At 38.8% G+C, this 27806-nt stretch overlaps 1 protein-coding gene across 4 annotated transcripts in view; it reads right to left on the bottom strand.

The window, feature by feature from the left end:
• MAST4 (microtubule associated serine/threonine kinase family member 4) overlaps positions 1-27806 on the bottom strand; it is a 575892-nt gene that overhangs the window by 31757 nt on the left and 516329 nt on the right. For all 4 annotated transcript variants that reach the window (XM_027604891.2, XM_027604896.2, XM_027604900.2 and 1 more), the window contains 8 exons: positions 22583-22684; positions 19579-19711; positions 15972-16039; positions 12946-13031; positions 5677-5885; positions 4158-4296; positions 2454-2586; positions 1409-1574 (listed from right to left, as the gene is read on the bottom strand). In XM_027604891.2, coding sequence (XP_027460692.2) covers positions 1409-1574; positions 2454-2586; positions 4158-4296; positions 5677-5885; positions 12946-13031; positions 15972-16039; positions 19579-19711; positions 22583-22684 — 1036 coding nt within the window. The remainder of the gene's footprint in view (positions 1-1408; positions 1575-2453; positions 2587-4157; positions 4297-5676; positions 5886-12945; positions 13032-15971; positions 16040-19578; positions 19712-22582; positions 22685-27806) is intronic.

Here is a 27806-nt window from a genome sequence, read left to right as displayed (position 1 = left end):
CCTAAAGTTCTTCAGCGTCCAGAAGCACAAATTAATTTTGCAAAAATAACTATTTCTAGAGACAAACAAAAGGCCAGTGTTAAGTTTGAAGACAAAAAATCCAAAGTAATCATAGTAATAATGGAAGTATTTAAAGTCTGTCATAAATACTAGAATACGTTCTACATTCCACAGGAGTTTGCCCAAAGATAAGGTGTGCATGCTTGTGTGTATGGAGATGCAATAAAAACATGAGTTATTTCTGTGTGTGCCTGCCTCCAACTTCCTCTGCTGCAGTTTAAATCTGATTTGGAAAATAAAACATGAATATGCATCTGAGCCGTAAGGCATGGAGAACAAAGCCAGCATTTGCTGCTGTGTTAATTAAACAGTTGATTCCTCCTGCCATTCAGGCCTTAGTATATCAGAAAACAGCCTAGTTATAAATCCATAAACAGCTCAGATATTGTAGAAAAGGGTTATACACTGCAGGCAACTCACAAATCTACTTTGTTAAAGTTTACAGATATGCCTGGCTTGAACAGTCAATGATAGAGAATAATGCCGTGATTAAGGGACTCCTCATCCCAACATGAATTTTCCCTCCCTTTCCACTGATAGACCCTGTAAGCACAGTCCAGAAGGTGGCGGGGTGGGTGATGGGGGTATCAGCGATGACTGACAAACTTTGAGGAGGAGAGGCCTTTTTGATCTAGGCTTCGGGGAAATTTATAAAAACAGCAGGTAGGGTAGTAATAGAGCCTATTTAATTATCATTTAGTTTTGCCACAAGCCACATAACAATAGTGAGGGTCAGTGTGCAGGTTAAGATCTAGAGGTTACTGAATTTTAAATGAAAGATGAACAGCTATTACAGAAATAACATTACACCATAACAACCACCAATGAAATCATTAACAATCTGTGAATTAAATTTGCTTCCGTCCCGTTCTCATGATTTATTATTTGGTAGACATTTGTTTTAGGGTTTATTACATTTTTGTTAATTTCTTCATTGTGCCATTAGCCATTTTCCCCCATTTATGTAAATGTTACCCACATTAACCTTTTCTTCCCTGGTGCAACTTTCCTATTATGGAAAGGAAGACTGGACGGCAATGAAATAATTTGCAAATCCCACGTGAATTTCTTTTGCAGAAGAACACACCATAAAAATTGGTTACACTGCTAGTCCATTTCCAAATTCCATGTTAACGAAACTTCCTCAGATCAATTTTCAACACAAATTGATCTCCTGAGATTTGTGAAAGTCAGTTATGTGCTATGATGAGTGAGTTCTTTTAATCTGTTGGCTAAACTGTTTGATAAAGGTTAACATTTTAGTAGTTAAAACAGCAGTACTCCACAGAATTGCATGAAATAGCTGTTTCCCAACAGTCGCTTGAAGATAACTCCTGATGATATTTACCACTGATGACTTGTCCAAATAGCTCTTCTGGAGTATCCCCAAAGAATGGCACGCATCCAACAAGAAATTCATAGAGGATAATCCCCATGGCCCACCAGTCCACCGGCTTCCCATAGCCCTGCCTCAGAATCACTTCTGGTGCAATGTATTCAGGTGTGCCACAGACCTAAAAGATGATTGCAATATTAGAATAATTGGAATATTAGACATGAATTAAAATGAGCAAGATGGCTACACACCATTTATTTTGCCCAGAGTGCACCTGCTCAACCACATGGAACCACACGGACAAAGAACTTAGGAATAGCAATTATAAGTCAGTATCCATAACACCAAAGGCAATGAAATATTTAAATAGCAAAAAAGGGAAATTTAAAATGCTGCTGTAATGTTAAACTGTGTAGTGAGCAATTTCAAATTGAGGGTTTGACCCTATTTGGTGGTTTTACTTATTTCATAGGATTAAAAACATTTTTAATCCTCAAAGTTAATATAATGATGCATTTTTAATCTGTCACTACCACAGATAGTTTTAGTATTTATATGACCAAAATATATTCATATCCTGGCTACTTCATAAAAGCATGACAGTTGAGATGTGTTTTACCTTAAGTAACTTACAATGAACAGATTGTAGGCACATGGTAATGAGGCATGCTTAAAGGGAAATGGGCCATGGCTCGGATTTTAGCACCCGTGACTGTACAATGCATCATGAGTTTCATGAGTACTCTGCTGAGATTCCTGAATTCCTTACAAAAACCGTTTTCCATTTGTCTCTCTCACATTCTCACTTGTGTGCAATTACATCGTTCGTCTTGCTAATAGACCATAATGCTGGGGGAGGAATGTGGAGGAATGGACAGTTCAAAGAGGCCTAGGGAGAAAAATGGAAGCAATCTGCACTTTATTAAACGTAAGGCTCATACTGACATCTAAGCTCCCAGTCCTAACGTGGACCTGGCTTACACAAGTTGATTCTGAATGTCACTGGCAATATCGTACTTTGTATCCTTCTCTCCAACTGAGCAGGAGCCAAGCTTACCTGTTTGTCCAGGAACTCTCGAGCATCCTTCTCGATATGACCCTCATAGAGATTGGTAGTCATGCTCATTAGTCCCACCTTGGATAATCCAAAATCTGTCAGCTTTATGTGCCCCATGGAGGTGACCAACAAACTATGAAGCAGAAGGACACATATTATAACACTTGTTTGAAGTTCTTTCTTTTCTTTTTTTTTTTTTTTTTTTAGGCTTTCTCCTCCTGTCAATTGGTAAGACTATTCACTATAGTGGTATCAATCTTTTTCATTCATTTATTTATTTATTTATTTATTTATTTATTTATTTCAGAGAGAGGGGAGGGGCAGGGGACAGGGAGAGAGGATCTTAAGCGTGGAGCCCAACATGGGGCTCGACCTCATGACCCTGAGATCATGACCTGAGCAGAAATCAAGAGTTGGATACTTAACCGACTGAGCCACCCAGGCGCCCCAAGGTATCAATTTTAATATTAAACCCAGCCTGGGAAGAGGTAAGGTCATATGAACATATTACATATGTGTATCTGGCTCATGAGTGTAATTTACAAGGGAGGGCCAGACACCCGGCCCACCTAATCTTTGTTGGGGCAGCCACATACAGTATCATTTACAGGTTTAAACTTAGAAAAATCCAAGCATGGGACTCTGACATCTTTCTATTTTCGGAACAATAAAATAGAAAAGTGTTACCAATAATCCCATGTCATACATAAGAACTGAGATTAGCAACCTGTCTGTGATTTAAGTGACACATAAGCTAAAGAACTTGGACAGAAAAATGATTTGAGATTTTAACTTATGGCTCAAATTTAAATTTCTGTTCATTAAGCACAAAATGTAGATTTCTTATACAATGCAAAGAAATCACATGTGACAGTTTTATGAATTTAATTTTTAAACATTTTCATTTTCAGAGGAAAAATAAAAATTTTAATTAATTAAAACATTAAAGGAATAGAGGATGTGAAAAGAGGAAAAAATAGCTACTGGAAGGAAATATTCCATATTCTAACAGCTGTCTTTGTTGGGTAATGTTGTGAATGAATTTTTTCATATGCTTTTCTGTACTTCAAAATTTTCTGGAATGAGCATGAGTTAATTTTATCATAAAATTTTCAGCACGCTTAGAATCTTTACATATTAACATGTAATGCTTTTAGAGGTGTCTGAAATTAGTGGAGAAAGCATAAAACATTTAATAAATGGTGTCAAGATGAATAACTTAGTCATTTGAGAGGAAAAAAAGTGTATCTGTATCTCAAATCAGACACTAAAATGAGCTTCATGAAGATTAAAAATTAAATTCAATATTAAATGGTGAGAGAGAATATAATATCAAGTATATCATCTTGGTGTAGGACAGGGTTATCTATGTATAATACCAAATGCAGAAACTATCCAGAAAACAATTAGAAGCTTTCTATGAAGCTATTCAAAAATGAACATAATAAAAACAACTTAAAAAATTTTAACTAACCCTGGCTTTATAATCTTTTTCTTTTGTTCCTTATAAGCTATTATTATAAGCAGCAGAGCCTTTAAAGTATCATATAAATATTATCATATATACTGCCAAAATAACTCATTTAGGAACATTATGGGAGAATTTCAAAACATGCAAAGCAACATTAAAAGAAAACATTTTTAGAGACATAAGACAACTTTTTGTACTGTGTGTAAAAAAAGATGTTTCCTCAGTGTACATACTTGTCTGGTTTCAAATCCCTGTGTACAATTCCATAATTATGTAGATATTCCAAGGCCAGCACCGTCTCGGCAAAGTACATCCTGGCCATATCAACAGGGAGAGGCCCCATGTTCTTCATTAATGTAGCACAGTCACCCCCTGTAAAACCCAAGCACAGGATTTAGCAGGTGGAGTATCAAGAAGACCATCAGTTCAGATTACAGACCTTCAAAGCAGAATGGCCTCTACCCACAGACACAGGATCTCAAATTCCAAAGTGGAGGCCATGCACTGAGTAATCATGTTTCTAATTAAGATGTGGTATGGGAAAAAATATATATATACATATATATATATATATATATATACACACACACACACACACACATATATATTTTTTTTCTTTTTTTTTTCAAGTAGGAGTCCTCCTAAGGGAGGAAATTTGCTCCAAGGTGGAACTGAAATTTGAAGAACAAAACACACCAGCATAAAGCATGGGTTCTAGAATCAGGCTACCAGAGTTCAAATACTACCTGTGACTCTCACGGGCAGGGAGATCTTAGACAAGCTAGTCCCAGCTCTTTCCTCTAATATCAGGATGGTAAGACTGTCATCCTTTTTCAGATTATTGTGAGGATTAAATGAGGTAATCTATGTAAAGAATTTAGGATACTGCCAATATTTATTAAACATGTGATAAATGTTAGTTACTGTAAACACAACCGAGGTTAATAAAGCCAAGTGCTGTTGTGGGGAAAAAAAAATGGGTGGAAATCAGGCAAGATATGCTTTTGTCTTGTATCCACGAGGAAAGTATCTAGTAAGTCTCTCCCTTTTGAGGATTTCAGTTCACTCATCTGCAAAATGAAAAGGTTGAACTAAATGATATTTAATGTTTCTTTGAGGTTTACAGTTTTGGAATTCTGCTCCTACGATTTTAAGAGCTTAAATTAGATGCTTTGAAGATTGTTTTGGCCCTTTCTAATATATTCCTTTTATTAACTTTGTTTATATCAATAAGTCATGGCCAAAAACACAGAAATTGAATGTAAAACTGAAGGAAATAAGAACATTTAAAAGGTAAGTCGTAGACGTCAAAAAAAAAAGCTACATTTTCTTGACTTGTATCTCCTCGTCTCCTAATTCATTTTTAATTTCATACCATAGACGAAAAAAGGATATATTTTTAATTCATTCTTTAAGAAGATCAATTGTAATGAACGATTTTATGCTATGTGATAAAAGTGAGTAGGAAAAAAATCCCATCACCTATATTCTAACTTTAATGACCAATAGGATTAAAAGCTATTAAAAAAGAAAAACAACCTTCTTCCAAATAGCACTAATTTTCCCTTTGTTATAGTAGAGCAGGCACTTTACAAGCAATTATCAGAAGATAATGACTGGGAATACAGCCATCTCATTGCCTGGCTTCGCTTCCTAGGTGGATACAACCATTATGTAGCCCAACAGGGAAAGCCTCCACCGCACAAAGGAGGAGGCAGTTTCTGGGTACCGGTGTCATGTTCTCTGATTTACCTTCCACGTATTCCATGACCATGCATAAGTGGCGCCTTGTTTCAAAGGAGCAATACATGCTGACAACAAAGGGATTCTCTGCAAAAGTCAGGATATCCCGTTCCACGAAGGCCTGCTGGATCTGATTGCGGAGGATGAGGTTCTGTTTATTAATCTTTTTCATAGCAAACCTCTGCCGGGATTCCTTATGCCGAACAAAGTAGACTGCCCTGAAAAGGAGCACAAGAGTTGGGGTTCACAGGAAGTGAGGATGCTTCTGGGTACGGTAAACAATGGGTGACTGTCAACTTTTTTTTTTTTTTTTTACATTCACATGGCACCTGGAATTCAGCTCACACACGCTATCCTAGCAGCTACAAACATCCCATTCCAGGCCAAAATCTTATGGCTACATTTATTTCTAAATCTTTCAATAAAGGTCACTGATCATACATAAGGCATCAAATTCATCTTCACCACAAGGACAGAAATGGAGTCTCCAGTGTGAGCTATTTTCCAAAAGCTAGCCGATGTTTTCAGTTTTTCCACAAACAAAACAAAATTCAATATATAAATCAGAGCAGGAAAAGAACTAACAAAAGTACATACATACCATGAGCTATACCCTTTCAAGCATTAGATATATGTTAGGCATTTTTTCTAGACTGACTAAAGTGATAATTTTCTATATGATACCCTTGGGATCTGCAAAAAGGACCAAAGCTTCTTAGGGTAGGTGGCTTCCAACTTGAGGGTAATTTATTCCCCATGAAATTCCAGATAAATGAGAAGTATGTAATAGGTCATAGGAGGCTGTCCTGCAATGTAGCATATTTCCCCACTACACACCTCAGCATGATTTACACCTGTGGCTGTTTCAACAGAAAATGCATTTCCCAACATAAAAGGGCACCAATAATACACTGTTCCATCTGACCCATGGCCAACGTGACAGCCAACTTTGCTGTAAAATGAATTTCTGCTGCAAGACTCACTCACATACTCTAGAGAAGCAATTCTGGCTGGGTAAAGACAATGGACTCCATGAAGCTTGATGTGGAAGAAACAAGTCAAGAGAAGGAGGAGGCTTAAAACCTCAACTGGAAATGAGGAGTAACGAGGAAAATGTCTTCAATTGGCTCAGTTTCTCCTAAGCTACTCTTCACTTGTCATTATTGTAGAAGAACAGATTTGAGCTCTCAGGTCAGCAAATACTCAAATAAATAATAATTTACAGAAACAGCAATCATCCACAGTAAAGGATATCCAATGTCTGTCTCCTAAAACAAAGGGTTATCTGATCCGAGATGCATATTCCACTGCTCATGAAAAATAAATGCAAGGTGGACTAGGTCACCCTAAGTCCCCGCCGAACCAATACACGCAGAGCAATCCACTTACATAAACCTTAAGTATATTCTGTCTCAGTTTAATTGGTATTCACATGTTCCGCCCAAGTGTTCAACTAGGAATTCATTTTTCTTTCAAGTCTGTGTGGGTTTGCCTTTCCATTGTATCCATCTTTTTCCTTCACTTGCAAAATTACATTTTTTTGGTCTCCGTTTAAACCTTATTTATTTATTTATTTATTTATTTATTTATTTATTTATTTTACTTTACTTTACTTCTTTTTTCCTCTCTCAATATTTCTTTGGTCTTCTCTTTCTTCCTTCACCGTACAGAAAAAATCTCTTTTATCCACACTTTCTATAACCAACTCAAGGAAGAATCTAGTGCTGTTATTCCCACTGTACCACAAACTGACAAGGGAACTGGCCGGCTGGGCGGCCAGCACTTTCCACACAGGCTAGCGGTCTTCTTCAGGATGCCAAACGCTGGGGCTCTCACCAGCTGGGTTTCTCTCTACACCTGTTTTCTTGGCAAGGCTTGATATCAGGATTAACTAATTTAAACAAATATTTAAACTGATGAAACAGAAGTGTGAAAAGGAAAAACTTTGTTGTTTATAAAAAAAAAAAAAACCAAATGGAATGCTTTGGAAAGTACTGATAGATATGTTAAATGTGAGTTACTGGGTGTTATGCACAAACAATGAATCATGGAACACTACATCAAAAACTAATGATGTAATGTATGGTGATTAACATAACAATAAAAAATTAAAAAAATACTAAATAAAATTCCAATTGACTTAGTATGGGTGAGAAGGTTTTCAAAAGTGGAAAAAATAATACAGATCTAGAGTCCTATGTGCAGATTGCTTCAAGCTCCCGCTTCACCTTTAAAGCAGCGAAAAATGAAAACAAAAACAATGTATTAGGAGGATGGTTTATACAGGCTGTCTTAAAAAGACCTTATATCAGAGGACTAGTAAATTTATATATATGTATATATCTGTGTGTGTGTGTACACACACACACACATTTATTTATTCATTTATCGTTTCTTTTTTTAAGAGCGAGATCGTGCGAGTGGCGGAGTGGGAGGGGTGGAGGGGAGAGGAGAGAGAGAATCCCAAGCAGGCCCCACGCCCAGCACAGAGCCTGACATGGGGCTGGATCTCACAACCTAGGAGACTGTGACCTGAGCTGAAATCAAGAGTCAGACGCTTAACTGACTGAGCCACCCAGGCGCCCCTGAATTTACATATATTTAGATTGAACTGACATGTTTAATTTCAATATGCATCTGAAATTAAAAGTATATTTAAAGTATACTTTTTTTTTTTTAATGATTTCTGACTTTGACTTCTTAATTAACCAACCAACTACTCCTTTTTTCTGGATCAGGTTAAAGGCTTTTACAGTATTTTTCTTTTCCCAAACACTGATTGGATAAAATCAAGTTCCCCCCGAAAACCTTGTGCTTCTCCTAAGCAGATGCTGGAAGGCAGACAGACAGATACAAAGGGAGGGCAGAAAATAACCTGGCTTCCGCAGACACAGAAGACAAACACTGGTGAACAAATATTGTTATGAAGAACTTTTTAAAAGGGAATTTCCCTTTTAAAATAAGATTTAGAATTTGAAATGTTGAAAAAAAGAGTATCTTTATATGAGCGCCTGCCTCTTACTGAGAGTCAACTAGAATATAGCTTACGTTCTATCTCTTCTTTGAATATTTCACACTGAGTAGATGTAGCGCTGAGGACCCTCAGACATGATAGTAGGAACTCCACTGTCAGGCGGCTGCCACTGGATTTTCATCAACTCTCAGCGTTTCTTACATAAACTGCTCAGCAATATGTCTGAGAACAACAGGAAGTGGGGAAGGAAGAATAGGGCCATCCACCATTTAATGAAACAACAAAGGGGAAAGAGGCCTCAGGCCCAGTTTGACCAGCATCCAGACCAGGTTTCCCAGGGGCACTCTGTGAATGAAGAAGGACTCATATCTTTACTTTCAGATTTGCAATTTGTAAAACCTCATCTGACTTTTTGCGCGGCCTTGCTGGGATGTGCTTAAAAAGCATCAGTTAATCCCTAGGGAAATTTACCTACACCAATGGAAATTAATCCTATAGGTAGCTTGAGACATCACTGCGGCAGGACGTGCATATCTTGATCAAGTTGCAAAAGTCAACTAGACTTCTCAATTAGAATCTGCTGTAGCTAGTTATCTGCTTGTTTCATGTTCTTGTTTTTACAGTTCTTTACTGCTTTAGGAATATTCTTCTTAACGCTGAAATCTGCTTGTTGAGCAGTAACTGTCCTCTCTCACGTACACCTTTCTTCCTCCCCTGTAAAGTGATGTTCCAAATCTACTTAAGTCAGCAGAGAGAGGGAGAGATTGAAACAGACAGACAGACAGCAACCAGCTGACAGACAGGACATCTATCCCTGCTACGCATAGCTATACACCGTCCAAGGTTACAAAACTGGACCGAACGGATTCAGCCCCTCATTTCTCTGCAGTTTGGCCTCAAAGGCTGCTTTCTTTGAAAGGGCTGCTTCTGTCTCTCTCTTCCTACACTGACCTGCCAGGTAAATAGTAGAACTCAAGGGTGGGGGGTGATGCGCAGAGTGGGGCAACTGTCCTCTCTCAGTCAAGCTTTTTTTCATCCCAGGCAGAAGTGAGGGGTGGGAGGGTGGGGAGAAACGGAATCAAAAGCTGATGGGATCTAGAACAGAATGAATCAGTCCTATCAGGAGTGTGAATGTCTAATGCGTATAAAATTACGCATACATCTGAGAGCCCAGGACATGAATTCGTGTGAGCAAATCTGCACGTGGGAACAAGAGTGCATGTGTTAGAGGAAAGGCTGTAGGGGGAGAGGCGTAAGCCACCAACCTGCACACATGGGTCTGTCACGTAAATGACCCCATCTTTTGAGGCATAAAAGAGAATGATGTGCAGCGAAGCTAGAAACTAAAGCAAAGTGGGACAGAAATGCTGCGCCTTTCAAATTTAGTTTTTTAAAAATTTTGAGTCAATTTTATTCTTTCACTCTGAAAACATCTGAAGCTGTCATTTGAAAGTCCAGATGGAATCAAGAGAAGATGGCTCCAAGTTGTAACAGGAATACTTTGAGAAGGAAGGAGCGCTGCTTGGAATCAGCACATCTGTGACCAGCCATGCCGCTGAGCCTCTCTTTCCCCACACCTGGGTGGAAATAATATCAACGGGGCTCTTGCGAGAAGACAGCATACATAAACCAGCACCGTGCCTGGCACGTGGCAAGGATGAGCTTTCTCCAAAGTGCTAAGCTGGCATGAAAGGACGTCTGACGTTCAGCCAGGGATCCGAAATGCGTTCAACGGAGAAGGAAACTGGATGATACCAAATTAGCAGACTGGCTTTATAACATGAACTGTCACTAAGTATGATGTTGAGAAAACCCCGACGTGTTATAGCTCCTTCTAATGAGAGGGTTAGTTTCCAGCACAGGTGATTTTCACCAAGTCGCAGAATCAGGATCACTCTAAGCCACTGATGTGAGTGGTGGACTGTAACACAAGCGCCAGGGAAACCCCCAACAGCCTCAGTTCATCTCCAGAGAGGCATCCACGTGTTCAGCCAGTTCGCATAAGCCTGCAATCAGCATCTTGACTGGGTGGACCAATAGGTATATAGCTCCATTCAAATTTTAAATTAAAAATAATTAAAATGAAGAGGAAGTCTGTCAGAAATGTAATGAGAGATTAAATCTAAGAAGAGCAAAAGAGGGAAAAAAGTTTTGGCTGACGGGCAGAAGCTGCGGCAGGCAGCCTGTCAGCCCATTCAGGACTTGGCCTGCATCCTGGCTGTTTACTGATTCACAGCTTGTTTAACTTCTTGTATATTCCCAACCATTCCCCGAAGTGTGATATACCTCATCTACTAGACAGGGGTTTAATTGCACTACAAATGAGTTTACTCAACCAATTAGAACTCCAAATACTGCTAAGATATATGCCCAAATTGGTGGGAGGGATGGGGTGGCTGGGTGATAGATATTGGGGAGGGTATGTGCTGTGGTGAGTGCTGTGAATTGTGCAAGACTGTTGAATCACAGATCTGAAACAAATAATGCAACATATTTTAAGAAAAAAGAAAAAGAAGAAGATAACAGGAGAGGAAGAAAAGGGGAGTATGTCAGAGGGGGAGATGAACCATGAGAGATGATGGACTCTGAAAAACAAACTGAGGGTTCTAGAGGGGAGGGGGGTAGGGCGATGGGTTAGCCTGGTGATGGGCATTGAGGAGGGCACGTTCTGCATGGAGCACTGGGTGTTATGAACAAACAATGAATCATGGAACACTACACCAAAAACTAATGATGTAATATATGGTGATTAACATAACAATAAAAAAATTAAAAAAAAAAAAAAAGAAACTTAAGGAAAGTTATAAGCTATAAATAAATTATCTCTCAGCCCATTGGGGAAAGCAAAATCTAACAGAATGGAAAAACAACATTTTATTAAAATATATTCATTTTACATAACAAATGGTCTATATTTTACATAGAATTTATTGCATGTATGTTTACCAATGTAAAATTAAAATGACATTTTTATTTGTTTTGAAAAAAAAAAAAAAAAAAAAAAGATATATGCCCAAATTTTATAAAAGCGGTGTTTCACAGATAATCTTATTCTAGAATTCCACTGCCAATAAAATCAATCAGTGCTCAAGCCCAGAGACCCATTAAATCAAAGTTCAGTTTTTTCCCTAATGAAGGAAGAAATCCTCAGAGGATCTCGAAAACTAAAACTAACTAAAACCAAGTAAGAAACAAATAAAACTCACAAAAACCGTATGCTAAAACAATTTTCTTAGGGGGAAAAGTTTCAATGAGGTCCTTGAACTAAATGAAATATTATGAAAATAGAACATCAGAAAACATTTATAAGCCACATCAAGAAATATACCATTTGACATAATCCTGAAAATAAATCAGTGAAGCACAGAAAGGACTCACAAATATTTAAGTTCTTCACTAAGTTCATGGTGTGGAAAATATTAGAGACAAAAAACAAAAATCGTAAGGAGAAACATCCCTCGTGGCATAACAAAAATCTCTTTGATAATCTGCTCATATGTGTGATAAATGGCAATAAATGTCTATGGGATTGTTTATTGCTCTCCATATACAGATGGAATTGAGATTAATACTTAATTAAACTAGAGCTCTTGGGCTGTCTAAAAATGGATCAGGACACAGTATGTGTATTAATTACCCTAACTGCCTCTTAGTAACTCAGCAGGATCTTGTCACCACTGACCCTACCATAAGAAGAAAACCTTGTGTCTCTAACAATGAAGCAAGAAAGGGGCACCACTAATGTGACCAGATCAGAATACAGACTTAACTGAAAAGAAAACAAACAAAAAACCCTGGTATAATATAAAGACTGAAAGAAATGCACTGCTTTCAGTTTTCAAGCAGTCTTCTTATTTAAGTACTTCTCTCACCAGACTGACTGGGGGGGTCAGACAGAAAGTACCGGCTAATTCTTAAGTAGTGATCCTATGTATGAGTTTACATGTTTTCAGAGATACAGATTTTATATATCCAGATATGGCTGTGTGTATGCATATATACGACCAAAAGTCAGGTGTTTCTGCACCCAAAAGGGAGGCAGAAGGTCTTTATAAACATTTTCCTTTACTTGATAAAGTCTTCTTCTCTACACCTCTAAAATAACTCCAGGTCACTTGATAGGTTTTCTTGATGGACTATCTAAATGAAAAACAATTTTGGCTGCACACTATACCCACCACTAAAGGAGCAGTGAACTGAAAACTCAAGTCCCTAATGACACCTATTTGGCCTAAGATAAATGCGAAGAATATATTACTCAGGTGTGTAAAAATACAACAAGAGAGTTTTCTTGAATTACTCACCCATAGGCTCCATTGCTAATCAATTTAATCGTTTCAAAATCACTTTCCCGAGGTTTCCTTTGAAGTTTCAGGGAAGCATTAGAGCTCTTGGAAACAAAACATGGAAGTTAGAAAATAGTTGGGAATTCAAGAAAATGATTTTAATAGCAACACAAATGACACTTGCATTCTATGCTCTGGCGTTGGATCTGCTAAAGGGCAGTATTCGAGCCAAAGGAAGCCGGCACCCAGCTTTAAAGATCAATTCTGCAGAGCAGCGCTGGTAGACTGCCTCTCAGGACAGCGCCTCAGTCTCGTTTAAGTGAATCCCCATTTCTGGGAGATGAAGGTACCAAGCTTTTGAAAATTTCCAATTTGGGGGCACCTGGGTGGCTCAGTCGGTTGGGCATCTGCTCTGGTCATGATCTCAGGGTCCTGGGATCAAGCCCCATGTCGGGCTCCCTGCTCAGCGGGAAGTCTGCTTCTCCCTCTGCCCCTCCCCCTGCTCATGCTCTCTCTCTCTCTCACTCACATAAATAAATAAAATCTTAAAAAAAATTTCCAATATTAATTTACCTCTGTAAACTATTCAGGTTAGCCTCATCCTAGTCTTTTCAAGTTTTGAGATTTAAGTCCAAAATGTCAAACCTTAACTCTAGTTTCATTCAGTCAGAACAGAAAGGACGGGCCATTGTGGCTCTACATGGACTGATGGACAGTGCAGCTTCTCTGTCCCTGACCAGAGGATGTCTGTCCTTCCTATGACAACCCTTCTTGTTTGGAAAAGGTAGTCGGCAACGATGAGACAATGTGTGCCTCTCTTGACTTCCATACCATTAGTCTTACCATGGTTTAGATATCTATTTCAAAAAGATAGCTCTTTAAAAAGTTGAGCTCAGGGGTGCCTGGGTGGCTCAGTTGGTTAAATGTCTACCTTCGGCTCAGGTCATGATCCCAGAGTCCCGGGATGGAGCCCCGCATCGGGCTCCCTGCTCAGCGGGGAGTCTGCTTCTCCCACTCTCCCTGCTCATGCTCTCTCTCAAATAAATAAATAAGATCTTAAAAAAAAAAAAAAAAGCTGAGCTCAGAGTATAATAGTAAGTAAATTTTTTTTTTTTAAATATTCTCTCATAGTCCACATATCTTAGCACCGAGAGGGTGAGCACTGACAGCCTCTTTGTTTCCACTGCAGAGCCTTCCTATAATTGTGGAAGAAACCCCACAAGTCTGAGGTATGTGCCACCCTCCCCTACTGGATGCTGTCATCTACTGATGTGCTGTTTCATTTATCTTAGGAAGACCTGGGTACCCAGTTTCCCACCTTCCTCTCTGCTCGTGTTCTCTCACCACCCTGGGTGACTTCAGTGTCCGTGCAGGTAACTCATGCTACACTCTGGCCTCTGGGCTACTTGAGTTGCTCAACCAAACAACTCTTCCTCTCCTCTATTTCCTCTTGCCCTCTGGCCACAGGCCCTGGGTCTAGTCATCACTGCTGATGCCCCATCTCAGAAGACATAATTGAAGACTGGGACCACTCACCTGTTCCACCATTCCACTCTGATGGGTCCCCACAGCTTTGGGCTCAAAGATCCTGTTCAAGGCCCACCTGTCTCAATGCTTCCCCACCCAGGTGACCTCATTCATGCCCACGGATGACTGCTACATCATTTAGAACTCCACCGAAAACCCTCCGAATACCAGGAGATTCCATGCCATGTATACGGATGCTAGTGTGATGGCTTTTCTTGAATGTCCCCCAAAAACTTAAGTCTACACTCATTCAAAATTAATAATTACGATAAAATTAACAAAACAGCTATCATTTACTTAGCATGTAGTAGTATTGCTGATCTAACCATTTCACGTAAATTATCTCATTTAATATTTTGTCATCTTTTATATTTACTTTACAGAAGAGGAAACTGAGGCACAGAGAAGATTCCCACAGCTACCAAGAGATGCAGCCAGCTTTCAAATCCAGGCCATCTCACTCCAGAGCATGAGTTCTTAGCCCCCAGGCTACACAGCTGCCTCTATTTCCTGACCACTCGCAACTCGCTCCAGTCTTGTTCCCCTTTTGGCTTTCACAGCTAGGGACAATGGCACCAGCATCCCAGAACTCTCACTTGTGCCACTGCAGAGCCTCCTGAGAGGCTTTCCCATGGTCGCTCCTGCCTGCCCCCCTCACCCCATCTGTGTTCTATACCGCCATCCTAAGATTGTTTTTAAGCCATAACTCTGACCGGGTCATCTTCCTGTCCACCTGTATCCACCCCACAAACACATACATTTCTTCCCAAGTTTAATAGCTTCCCACCATTCTTTGAAAGAGAAGATTTAACAAAGAAGAACAATAAGGACCTCTATGTCTGGTTTTTGCCCCAGCTCTCCAGTCTCTATGGTCTCCTTGCCCTTACCCTCAGATGCACTCTGCTCCCTTGTGGCACAGTCTTTGTCCAGGATGTTCCCTGGGCCTGGAATGTTCCCTCTGCCCCTTTCTCATCCTAGTAACTTCTCATACCACAGCTCCTGGGCCATTTCTTCAGGAGATCTTTTTGGACTGGCAAGACTAAGGTCACTCTCGGGGTGCCTGGGTGGCTCAGTCATGAGGTGTCTGCCTTCGGCTCAGGTCATGATCCCAGGGTCCTGGGATTGAGCCCCGCATCGGGCTCCCTGCTCAGCGGGAAGCCTGCTTCTCCCTCTCCCACTCCCTCTGCTTGTGTTCCTGCTCTTGCTCTCTCTCTCTGTCAAATAAATAAATAAAATCTTAAAAAAAAAAAAAGACTAAGGTCACTCCCTATTAATGTTATGTTTTAGTAGCACATGGCCCTTTTCCTTCGTACATCTTATTCAAGTTTATCATTTTTATTTCTTGTGCATGGTTTCTTTTTATTAATTACTTTCTCTTTGAAAAGAGGGGCCAAAATTGTATGCTGCCTTGCATGATACATGTTTATGGAAGAAATAAAATAACTGACACACTCCAAATCTCCAGACGCTGATAAATGGAAAAACCAACACCATATTTCATCAAGAAAGATACTTACACTCACTGATTCATCTGTTTCTGGTGTTTCTGCTGTCCCACTATCATAGTTTCCCAACTGAGCCATTTCTAAATTAAAAAAAAAAAAAGAAAGAAAAAAATTGAACAATTTCAACTAGACAAGAGGTAACTTCTTCAATATTTAAAAAAAAAGTTTACACTTCAATGTACCCATGGGAAAATCTTAAATCAAAAATGGCAAGACCCAATAATTGACGTTCTTGAAATTGTTCAGGACATGCCCTTCCCTGGAACCCCATTTCTCATGAACACTTAGACACAGGTACTTCAGAGTTGGGCCTCTGCTTCATCTAGCAGGACTGACTGGCCAGCACAATCTAAGGGTTGGGGGGCGGGGGTGTGTGTGTATCAGTGGCCCTGCTTATAATTGAGTTCTCAAGAGAATCAAGTCTTCCCAGGCTCTGACAGGCATCGAAAATGCACTGACTCCAGCTCAGAGATGATTCTCAACTTGAGGTTGAGTATTCCTCATTCCATTCTTTCACAGCCACTGAGTGATATCCCCTGCCTAGTACACAAAGAATTTGCAATTTGTCACAAAGGAAGTAGTAGTTGTTACGGGGCTGGACAATGAAAAGACTTGGCACACCACTATGATCAGCACTTACTAGGGACCTTTCACCCTCAGGCTCTCCATCGTAAGGTGGGAAGAATGTATTCATCTTTGAGAGTTTCTTATAAGTATGACATAGGAAATTCATGTAAGGCTCTTAGTGTGTTGACTAACAAAAATGAAGTGTTCACTGAATACTGATGGTTATTTATGGTTCTTAGTTACATCCTGTAAAGAAGTCAATCCTGGGCTGGATGCCACATGCCTGACACCAGCTTAAGTACTAACCTGGTGGTCTAGTTAAAAGAGACAAAAGCAAAATTAAAAAAAAAAAAAAAGAAGAAAAAGAAAAAGGCATTTAATTGCTCAGTCTACAATGGAATGCATCTCTGAGTCTATATAAGTAAATGAAGAAACCTAATTCATTTTATTGTTCATTTTAATTTTTATATTTAAAGAAAAAAAGATGTTTAATTAAAAAAAAGAACATGAAGGAATTCTCTCTAAAACTCTGATAGGTAGCTACCTCTGAGTGTTAAGATCATAGGTACTTTACATTTTCTAATTTTTCCAAAATTGAACATGTATGCTCAGTTATATATATATATATAATAACTTATGCATAAGTTATAGTTTTTAGTTACCTATTTTTGTATGCATCTAAAAGTAGTCCTTAGACTCTCATTTCATGTATTCACATTCCTATAAATATCATCATCCTTTTCGGGAGAGATTACACATAAAAGCTATGAAGCCAAACAACACTGGAGTGTTGTCTTTAGATAAAAACTAACAAACTCCAGAATCTAGAATAACTGATGATACTAACTTCCCTAGTTTACCAGTAGGGGAAATTCAAGAATAAAAATGAGCTCAGTACAAACCAGGTGCTTTCTTAGTGTCGTTCAAGTGATGTCAACATCCTATAGGACGAGCACTTTAGATTGGGGGACTGGGAGGTGAGCGAAAATGTATTCAGTCTCAGGGACTCTCAAGGATAGGACTGATTTTAATATTGTTTCAATAAAACAGCAACAGTAGCTAACATTTATCACGCATTCCTGCATCTTGGGGGGAGAGATGAACTCATATAATCCTAAAAACAACTCTACGAATAGGTACCATTTCCTTGGTTTTATGGAAAGAACACTGAGGCACAAAGAGGCTCATCAAAATAGCACAGGACTGGTGCCAGGGTGCAGACCTGAGCTTTTCCACTCTACACCCGCACTCCCAACCTTCAAAGGTCAGACCGTAGGTCTGTTATAGTGTAGATGTTGATAAGAAGGGGTAACAAATGTAGATCAGAGTCCTTAATAATGGCATGTTAAGTGGTAACAAATAGATTAAAAATCATCCTCAGATCTGAATCAAGAAAATGAAGTGTCAAGAGTTAAAAAACACAACTCCCAGGGATGAATTTGTGTTACTAAACTCAACACTTGTCCAAGGTCACTATTAAGATTTTTTTAGAGTCTCTATAACGGTACATAGATGGGCCTCAGATGATTCATCTACCAAAGTTCAGCCCACAGTGGTCTTTACTGCCAGGTTAAGAACACTGTGAAGAGCTCACTCACTCTACAGTTCAAGGGCTGAAACAACCTCAACTCCACCAGCGTGAACAGTCATTCTAATATACTTTGACAGCCTCCCCACTCCAATTATTTTCATAAAAAAACAAATTAAAAGATGGTTCTGTTTAAATGGGATTTCTGCTAAATAACTATTATCTGGGAAATACATATTATTTGCAAGCAGTGAGTAGTAATGGAATGGAACCAGGAGTCAGCTTTTGAAGCAGGAAGCTAAGGCATCGTTTTGCAATGCCTGAAGAGATTTTTAAAACTCATCTAAATACCATTAAACATCTGCCCTTTTTATTTCATTGATTTAAACCATTTCTGAAGACTCATGATTCAAAAAGGTAAAGATGGTAATTTAAAAGCCATGGGGAAAAATCTCTCCCCAGGGAACTTTTCAGAAAAGCAGCCACCAGTCTCTGATAAGTGATGAATCTGATGTGGTATTGCTTTCAGGACAGTATAAATTTATCTGGCATTATCTCCCCGGAATGCATGCATCATTTCACTGGAAGCAAAGATCTGATGGCTGTAAGAGCAAACAAAGTGGGGGAAACAGGAGAGCAGGGCAGAGAGCAGCAGGTTCCCTGGCTTTAGATGGGAAAATATCTGTGCCAACAGTTACCATCATTACAAACAATTTAGCAAGATAAACGCTATTTGCAAATTCAATTTAATGAACCACGAAGAGGATTTTGAATGAAGGAGTCTCTGATTGTTTTTGACTCTTTTTAGGCAGTATGTAACTTCAGTGTTTTAAAGGACAATCCAAACAATAATGAGCAGGGGAGTAGTTTACCGATATTAGATTTAAAAAAAAAAAACAAAAAACACTAACAAGGTGCTTAGTCTTTGGTGTACTTAATAACATTAGACCTATAAGCTTTCAAAAACATTTCCCCCCCCCACTGGCCTTCCTGTATATTATCATTTTTCATAATTTTTTGGTTACATGCAAAAATATGCCCACCAACACTGTGCCTGATCTAAATCTATTCTCAGGTGCATTCCTCCCCAATTACTTTAAATGTCACTTTTAAATTAATTATAATTAATTTCTTTGGCAACATCTTCAAAATTAAAAGGACACTTGAGAAGAACCCTACTGAGCTTCGCGAGAGAAAAAATACTCAGAGAAGGCAGAAATCTAAACCCTTTCAGGACACTGTGGCATTGTCAGGCGGACAGGCCTCTGGGATTTCAAGGCCTATCCCCACACTCTAGGTACAACACAAAATGGGTCAGGTTCACCTGCTCTTTGGGACTCAACTTAGTGAGTTGTGAACCCCATAGTTAAGGGTTGCTTTTCTCTTCAAAGCAAATTGGCCCCCAAATTTGTACTTTTCAACAGACAGAGCCAAATCATGTGGAAAAAGTAAAGACCTGCTAAGTTCCTGTCTGAAGTCACAGTGCAGAATCAAATGAAAGGTCAGCCCAACTAAGGTACGTACCTTCCAAAGGATCCTTATTGAGCCCCAGCTGGCTAATGATGTACCTGGGAATGTCAGTTTTAATACCCTGTCCTTCTTTTGCATGGCCTTCTGCTGCTTCCAATAGGTAGTAAAATTCTTCAGGATCAAATTCCTAGCAGAAGACAAACACAGATGTATACTTATTTGAGCCAAAATTCTCTGAGGTTTTATTACATAAATTCCTCTCACAATAAAATTTGCTGGATATACATGGTTGTGGGTTATTTATGCAGAAAGGAAGCAAACGACTTTTAAAAAGTATGTAATTCTTAGTTCATATTTGAAGCCTTTCATATTCTAAGACAATACATGTATGTCCTTGGTAACTCATATAGTGACCACTTCCAATTTCCTTGTAATGCAACTTTGAAGATATCCTATTGCTATCTTATTGAAAATGAGTATGTCTAAAATTCAATTATGCCTTTTTAGTAAAATTTTTAAATATGAAATCTCAACCAGAAGATTCAGTTTCTCTCTGCATAAACAGCCACAAAAGGAGTAATGTTAGAATATATATTCTCAGTGGTTTTGTAGGAAACTCCATTAGTAGGGGTGCAAAAGTATTTTTTAAAAATATCAAAATTACCACTTTTTATCAGTACATTCTAAAATTAAGATTCATGTAATGTGAAGATGAAGAAAGACAAAATTACAAAATTAATTCTTTCTATTACGTGTGTCTATTTTTAAAATTTGGTAGCACATTTTGCCTATGCATGTTACTGTCTTCGGTTGCTACTTCTAGGATGTAATAAAAATCTTTAGGAGCCCATCACTCTAAATGGATGCCATGGGTTTATTTGTTGTATACAATTACGTTTGCAGATTTAAACCACAGAGGCTATTTTCAGTTACATTTCCTAGATTTTTATCCCCTCAGGATGTTCCCCATTTTGATTAATACCCCAACTAGGCAACTTTAGGATATCAGCATTTCACCTGAGAATTATTCAAGGGCTTTTTTTTTTTTAATTTTATTTTATTATGTTCTGTTAATCACCATACATTACATCATTAGTTTTTTTTTAATTTTTTATTGTTATGTTAATCACCATATATTACATCATTAGTTTTTGATGCAGTGTTCCATGATTCATTGTTTGCATATAACACCCAGTGCTCCATGCAGAACGTGCCCTCTTTAATACCCATCACCAGGCTACCCCATCCCCCTCCCCCCTCCCCTCTAGAACCCTCAGTTTGTTCCTCAGAGTCCACAGTCTCTCATGGTTCATCTCCCCCTCCGATTTCCCCCCCTTCATTTTTCCCTTCCTAAGGGTTTCTAAAGGCCATGTAAAAAATGCTCGCTTCAAATGGAGGAAAGCCAAAACCAACGTATACACTGAGCGCCCTTTCTAGAAACCTACAATGACACAGAGCGCAGGCCTGAAACAGCAGGCCTGACACCACTAGTTGGAAAACAACTCCTAAAACCCTGAAGCTCCAATTTCATCTGAGCTTTAAATAGTGCTGAAAACAGCAACACTTTCAATTCTGTTCTTAAGTTCGTCTGTTTGTATCCTTGAGAGGCTATACTTTTACTTTTTCTCTTCTGGTGAGGAGGGATTACTGAAAAAATTAATTTCCTCTTTTAAGGCAAGATCTTCTATTAGCATATCTGCTGCTGTCCAGAGAAATAAGTTTTAATGCTAAATGCTATTTTTTCCCCAAATTAAACAAATGCAGGAAGTACAAGCATGTGGTGCATTAATTCAAAAAATACAATGGGAGACGCAGGACAAAAATCAGACTTCCTTCTGCCTGCATTTGCCAGGTTCTCCCAGAGGCATCCAGAGTATTTTTCCCCCTTATCCTTCCAGAGACAATGCCAAATGGTGCTTTTGATTCTGTGCTTCTAAGGGCCCTGGCCACCGATGGAAACACCGACTCCACCACGCCCCTCCTTGTCTCCTCAAGATTTCCCCTCTCCCGTGACTCACTATGCATTGGTATATATTTATGAGGCTGTGAACATTTCACTATTATAAAAAGCTATGAATGTTAATTGAAATAAGGGCAAAACCCTAGCAATACCGCCCTATATGTATACGTGTGAATGTATAATTCTGAAAAGCTGTACCGCACGTAGTGTGACCAATACTTTAATGGCTGGCAGAACTTGAAAGTGAGTGTTGATACTATGTTAAGCCCCTTAAAACTATTCTTACATTCAAAGCTTCGTATCTGTTCACAGTATGGACTGAAATGTCAACCAAAATTACATAAACAAAAATTTTAAAATAGGAAAATGACCAAGGACAATATAATTGACAAAATGAACTCATCTCTGGAAGTCTCACTTCTTCCAGTCTATATGGGACCCTACTATATTCTCCCAAGTGGGTTGCCACTGAGCATCTTTCTTTCTTTTTTTTTTAAAAGATTTTATTTATTTATTCATGAGAGACAGAGAGAGAGGCAGAGGGAGAAGCAGGCTCCCAAAGAGCAGGGAGCCCGATGCGGGACTCAATCCCAGGACCCTGGGATCATGACCTGAGCCGAAGGCAGACGCTTAACCATCTGAGCCACCCAGGCGCCCTGAGCATCTCTTTCTAACATGCCATATTTTAAGAACAAACACTAGTAACTGTAGGTTATGAGAAAACCTATCTCTGATTTCCCTCTCTCTGCATCTTGCCAACTCCAAAAAAGTGAGGCCCAGCAAGTGTTTTAAATTAGCTGTCACACAGTAATGGTGTTGAGATAAGGTTAAGCCCATTAGTTCATGATGATCTTTCCAGTTTGACCAGAATGTGATATGATTATCACTCAATACAGCACAAGTCCTAGAGTTTTTACTTAAACCAGACAACAAAATCACATGGGGATGTGCTCATAAACATTCATAAGCTGTAGTTCCTGTTGACTCTTTCCATTTAACTCTGGTCTTTGAAGCCAAATGGAAACTGGAGGTTTCTGATGGTCACTGCTTTCCCACAGTTAACAATAAATAATGGAGTCCCCTCTAGGGACAACTTACCAGGCACTCCAATAACCGAGCTGGGCGGGCAATAACAATTAGGATCTTTCGAACTAGTTGTTTAATAAATGCCAATTCTCCACTTTCTGAACGATCATGAGCCTATGAGAAAGCAATGAAAAGAAAGGTGACTAGGACTGATCTATTAAATGGAAGAGAAAGTCAGCCAAGTACGCTAACTAGATAACTGCAAGTATTTGAAAATTAAGTGATTTAGAAAATACTTTTCAAAGATTGATAAGCAAACATTATCACTTCACATATGGACACCATTAGACTTCTTTATCTACAAAATGGCTCCATTAGCTAAATTTCAATTGTAAAACTTTGATTTATTCTGTGTTAAAAATCAAACGTTAAAACTCTCAATGTGAACGATGAATGATGGAGAGATTAACAGATTATGACACATTAAGCACATGGTACAAGTGGAGTGGGTGGCTGATAAGGAATCTTCATTTGCCGGATGTCGCAGAATGAAGTATGAAATGGCTAACATAGTGAAGGGCTGCTTTTGTTATCCTGGGCATTTAACACATTTATGAAATAGATTTTGCATGTGCACCACAATTAGCCCTATCAATTCGCTATTTTATAACATGTAAGAAGTGTGCATTGCTTATTTCAAATGTTAGGCGATAATGTTTATACTCGGACATATACATAAAAATTTGGTTTCATATACTGAATAAATAATACCTATGCACTCAACTCAGTAAAATTTAACTGACTTCCCTCTTTTTAAATTTTGTTATATGTTGCCTAATAAAGCACAAAAAATATCCTGAGAATAAAACTCAGTTTGAGTCATTTTAATTTTCAATGATATTTTCTTGAAGAAATGAGGTAAATCTGTAACAAGGCAGACATAAAACCAAAGTTGTAAAAGTTTAAACATGTAAACTTCTATGCATGTTCACTTTAAGGCTGTCATAATTTTTAAATTGTCGTAACAATTTAAATTTACCTTCCTCTAAGGATTAAAAAGCATATCAAGAAGATGCTGGTACAAAAGAATATAATTTCACAGACATACTAATAAACATTTAAAATCAGTCCTGAAGGTGCTTTATTCTAAGAACCAGCCCTCTCATGAAAAAGTGGCAGACCACATCTGTGAAAAATGATTAAACTTAGTTAGTAGTAACAGGTCTACTGATTTTAAGCCATCAAACCAAAGGCAACTTTCCACAAGGTAGGTACAGGAACATATACAGGCAAAAGCAAAGCAGCTAACATTTCAAAGAAAGAAACACAGGGGAAAAGTCCACTAGTGAGTAATTGTGGAACCGAATGTGCTCAAAGAAAACCAACTTGTAATAACAACTATAGGTCCTAGCAAGCAGCTGGGATGCTAGAACATGTATAAGGAGATACACATAATATTCTTTAAGTTTTCGTTCCAATTTTTGTTTTACACCAAGGAGAGACTTTGGAAGATATAATGAATGCCAAGAGGTATGGTTATATATCTTCTTTGTAGCTTATTCTTAATCAAAACTAAACGGAAAATCTTAAAGATAAAGCAAAAAAAGCCACCTAACTTCCTGATTGACAATTTGGGTTACATACAGAATGTCCTCTTACTGTAATACTTACTTTATAAATTCAAGAATATAAAGAAAATCTAAAAAGCCTGAATGTGTTTTACTGAACTCTTCAAAGAGAAACAAGAGCTCTGTATCTTAAAAAATCTTTGGTCAGTTTAGATTATACAAATTCCATTTGAAAAATTGTAAAAATAATCAGTTCATTCCTACTTCTTACTTCTAAGAATAATCAGCTGTAACTAAGGCCAAAACATACAATGGGTAATGTTAACTCAAATAACATTTTATCTACTAACACTATTGGGGAGGGAGTTTTGTTAAGACAACACCAAACAAAATCACACAGTTAGCATGAGAAGAGATTGTTTCCAGGCTGCCAACAGCAAGCGCCAACACTAATGGATACCCTGTGTTTGTATTTTAAGTGTTGGCTGCTGTAAAAAATGCTGAGACCCATATTTGAGTAGGTTATAGCTTCCTATGTATAGTATTTTCTTTGGCAAATACACCTAAGTGAGAAAACAAATGGAGACAGAAACGCATTCATCTGGAATTAACCTAGACCTCAGGACTTTAAAAAGGCATCAGTTAAATCAAGCCTATCAAAGCCACAGGGGGACCCTGCCTGGGTCCGCAAAAAAATCGACAACGGGGGACATGGCCAGGAGATATCGGGCAGGCACACAATGTCACAGCTGGGAAGTGACAACAATTGCGTCCTGGGGAAGGCAAAGGCAATTCCCACAACAACGGCTCCATCTAAAAGGTACAAGTCCCCCTGTGACCATTCAGCTCCAAACTCTGGAAGGACACTGTTAATGTGATTCTGAAGATTGTTTTAATTTTCCCACAAGGACTGACTGAAGGAAATGTTTATCTGTGAAGATAAGTAAGAAAACATTCCTATTCATACCCCAAAATGCTCTTCATACCGCAAGTATACATGCTTCTCTGCCGAAAAGATAAACTTTCTTAAAAACCAACTTTATTATTTAATTTTTTTGAGACAGAGAGAGAGAGAGAGAGAGAGCATGCAAGGGGTAGGGAGAGGGAGAAAGAATCTTAAGCAGGCTCCCCGCCTGCTTGGAGCCCAGCATGGAGCCCAACACAGTGCTCCATCTCACGACCCTGAGATCATGACCTGAGCTGAAACCAAGAGTTGGACACTTAACCAACTGAGCCAGCCAGGCAACCTCAAAATCACCAATTTTTATCTATTATATGGTACATTCACATGATTTTTGAAACCTAAGTTTTGTTTTGTTTTTTTAATAACTGCCATGAAATAATTTGCCAGTCCTGTTAGAAATAAAATTCAGCGTGTGTGTGGAAAGGAGGGGATTTTTTTTTAGAAGATTTTATTTATTTATGTTAGAGATAGAGAGAGAGAGAATGAGCAGGAGGGAGGAGCAGAGGGAGACGGACAAGCAGACTCCATGCTGAGTGCAGAGCCCAATGTGGGGCTGATCCCACAACCCCAAGATCATGACATGAGCCAAAATCAGTAGTAGGATGCCCAACTGACTGAGCCATCCAGGCGCCCCACTGGGGGTGGATTTCAATGTAAATAGCTTTGGATATTGATTCTATCCTTTTCAGAGAAAGCGTCTGAAGGAATGAAAAACACAGGACTAAATTAGTAATTATGGTAATACCCTGGGACAGAACTATGGAATTATAGGAGTATCTCACAGAGGCTGACCACAGAGTTACTCTCTTATCTGCTTCTTCTGTTTAAAAATGCACCATTTGAGGTGCCTGAGTAGTTCAGTTGGTTAAGCATCTGCCTTCAGCTCAGGTCATGATCTGAGGGTCCTGGGACCGAGCCCCACGTCGGGCTCCCTGCTCAGCGGGGAGTCTGCTTCTCCCTCTGTGCCCCCCCCACCTCATGCTCTCTTTCTCTCTCTCAAATGAATAAATAAAAATCTTTAAAAAATGCACCATTTAACAAATATCATTTTCAAGATATTCTCATAGCAAGTAATATGCATAGTGCTCTAGCATTTTTCGGGAGCTGATTTGATTAAAACGAACAGCAGAAGTGAATTATTTGATGATAAATCAAATATTCTGTTATGCTTATATACATACATACCTTCTTTCTCCCTCCCTCCTTCCCTTCCTTCCATAGTTACTGAGAAAGCAAGTACCAGCCACAGTGCTAGGCACCACAGAGTTCAAGGTGATTTGAATGTGATTCTTGTCTTATCAAAGAGCCCTCTCATGCTATTGAAGTGAAACCCCAAAACAGATCATTACAAGGCATTGTACTCAACAGGCCATGTTAGGGTTTTTGTAGACAAAATGTAGGCAGAATGGAGCCACTGAAGACTGTTAGACAGATGTTCTTACAGCCTCACAGAAGCAAGAATCTGCCTTGGTGGAAAGATACTTCGTAGCCAGGCAAACACATGAATTTGAAATCTAGGAGAGAGTTGCTGGTCTGAGATACAGAAGGGAAGCCGTTAAGAGTTCATGGGTCTTTAAGATAGCCATCAAGATCCCCAGAGGGGAGGAGCAGTGGACCGCCAATCAGATCATGGGAAAGCTAACTTTTAGAAAACACAAGTTAGAAGAAGAGCCCTTGGAAGAAGCAGAGAAGAAATAGAGGTACTAAGAATATCCTGAAAGGAGGGGGGTTAGCAAGAAAGAAAAGGAAAATGTTACTATTGCTAAATGTAACAATATTCCAGTCAAATAGGCTGCTCTGGGGAAATGTCCAGTGGATATGACAATAAGGAAGACAGTAAGACTTCAGTGAGTTTAGTGAGAGGACGTCAGAAGCTATTTGACAAGAGTTCTTCTATGTGTTAGACACTATTCTAGATGAACAAAAGAGACAAAATCCCTGCTCACACAGCCACTATATCCTATGCTGCAGCCAGTCCCTGAGCTATCAGCAGTCTGTGATGACCTGAGTAAAACTGAGTAAGCATTTAGTAGCTCTTATATTTTTTACATTTCTTATACACTCAAATGCATGATCATTTTCCTATAAATTTATTTTCATTTTTAATTTACAGGAGAATTGGTGCAAGACAAATTGGAAATGAACAACAAAAAACAAAAACAATGTATTTATCACCCCTAAAATATGGTGAGAAACACTGCCTTAATGGACTACGATAAGTGGAGATACGAGTAATGGGAACAGAGTACAGAAAACTGTTTGGATGGGAAAGAAAAGAAAAATAGTGGCTGCTGGTCAGACAGAAATCATCTCATCTCGCCAGAACTAAGTTTAGTAGGGGCAGAGACATATGAATTTCCAGAAAACTAGGATGCTAATATTTTCCTTCAGGTCCACGCAATTATTTACATATTCATGCTGAGAGAAAACCACATACAATCATGCTGACACGGGCAGAAGGCATAACTTCTGCCCTTCGAGGTGGAGAAATACAATATATCCAAATATACAGGCTAAATAGGTTTTATTATAGGCTGTGGCTGATCAATTTCAGTCACAAGAGCAATATATGCACTAATTGCATTCTACCATACACATTCCTTCCTGTCGTGGGTGTTATCAGGGGCTAAGCATTCAAGTGTTAGGCTCAGGCAGGTCCTGTGTTTATCTGTCTTTTGGAAATTGGATATTTTGTTAGAAGAGGAACTGACACTAATGAAAATATAAGTTACCATTTACTACCCACTGCCATGTACAGGTTAAT

This window comes from Zalophus californianus, chromosome 5, assembly GCF_009762305.2.
Source record: "Zalophus californianus isolate mZalCal1 chromosome 5, mZalCal1.pri.v2, whole genome shotgun sequence".
NCBI lineage: Eukaryota > Metazoa > Chordata > Mammalia > Carnivora > Otariidae > Zalophus > Zalophus californianus.
Note: the sequence above shows the minus strand (reverse complement) of the source record. Positions and strands in the feature narration are given on the sequence as shown.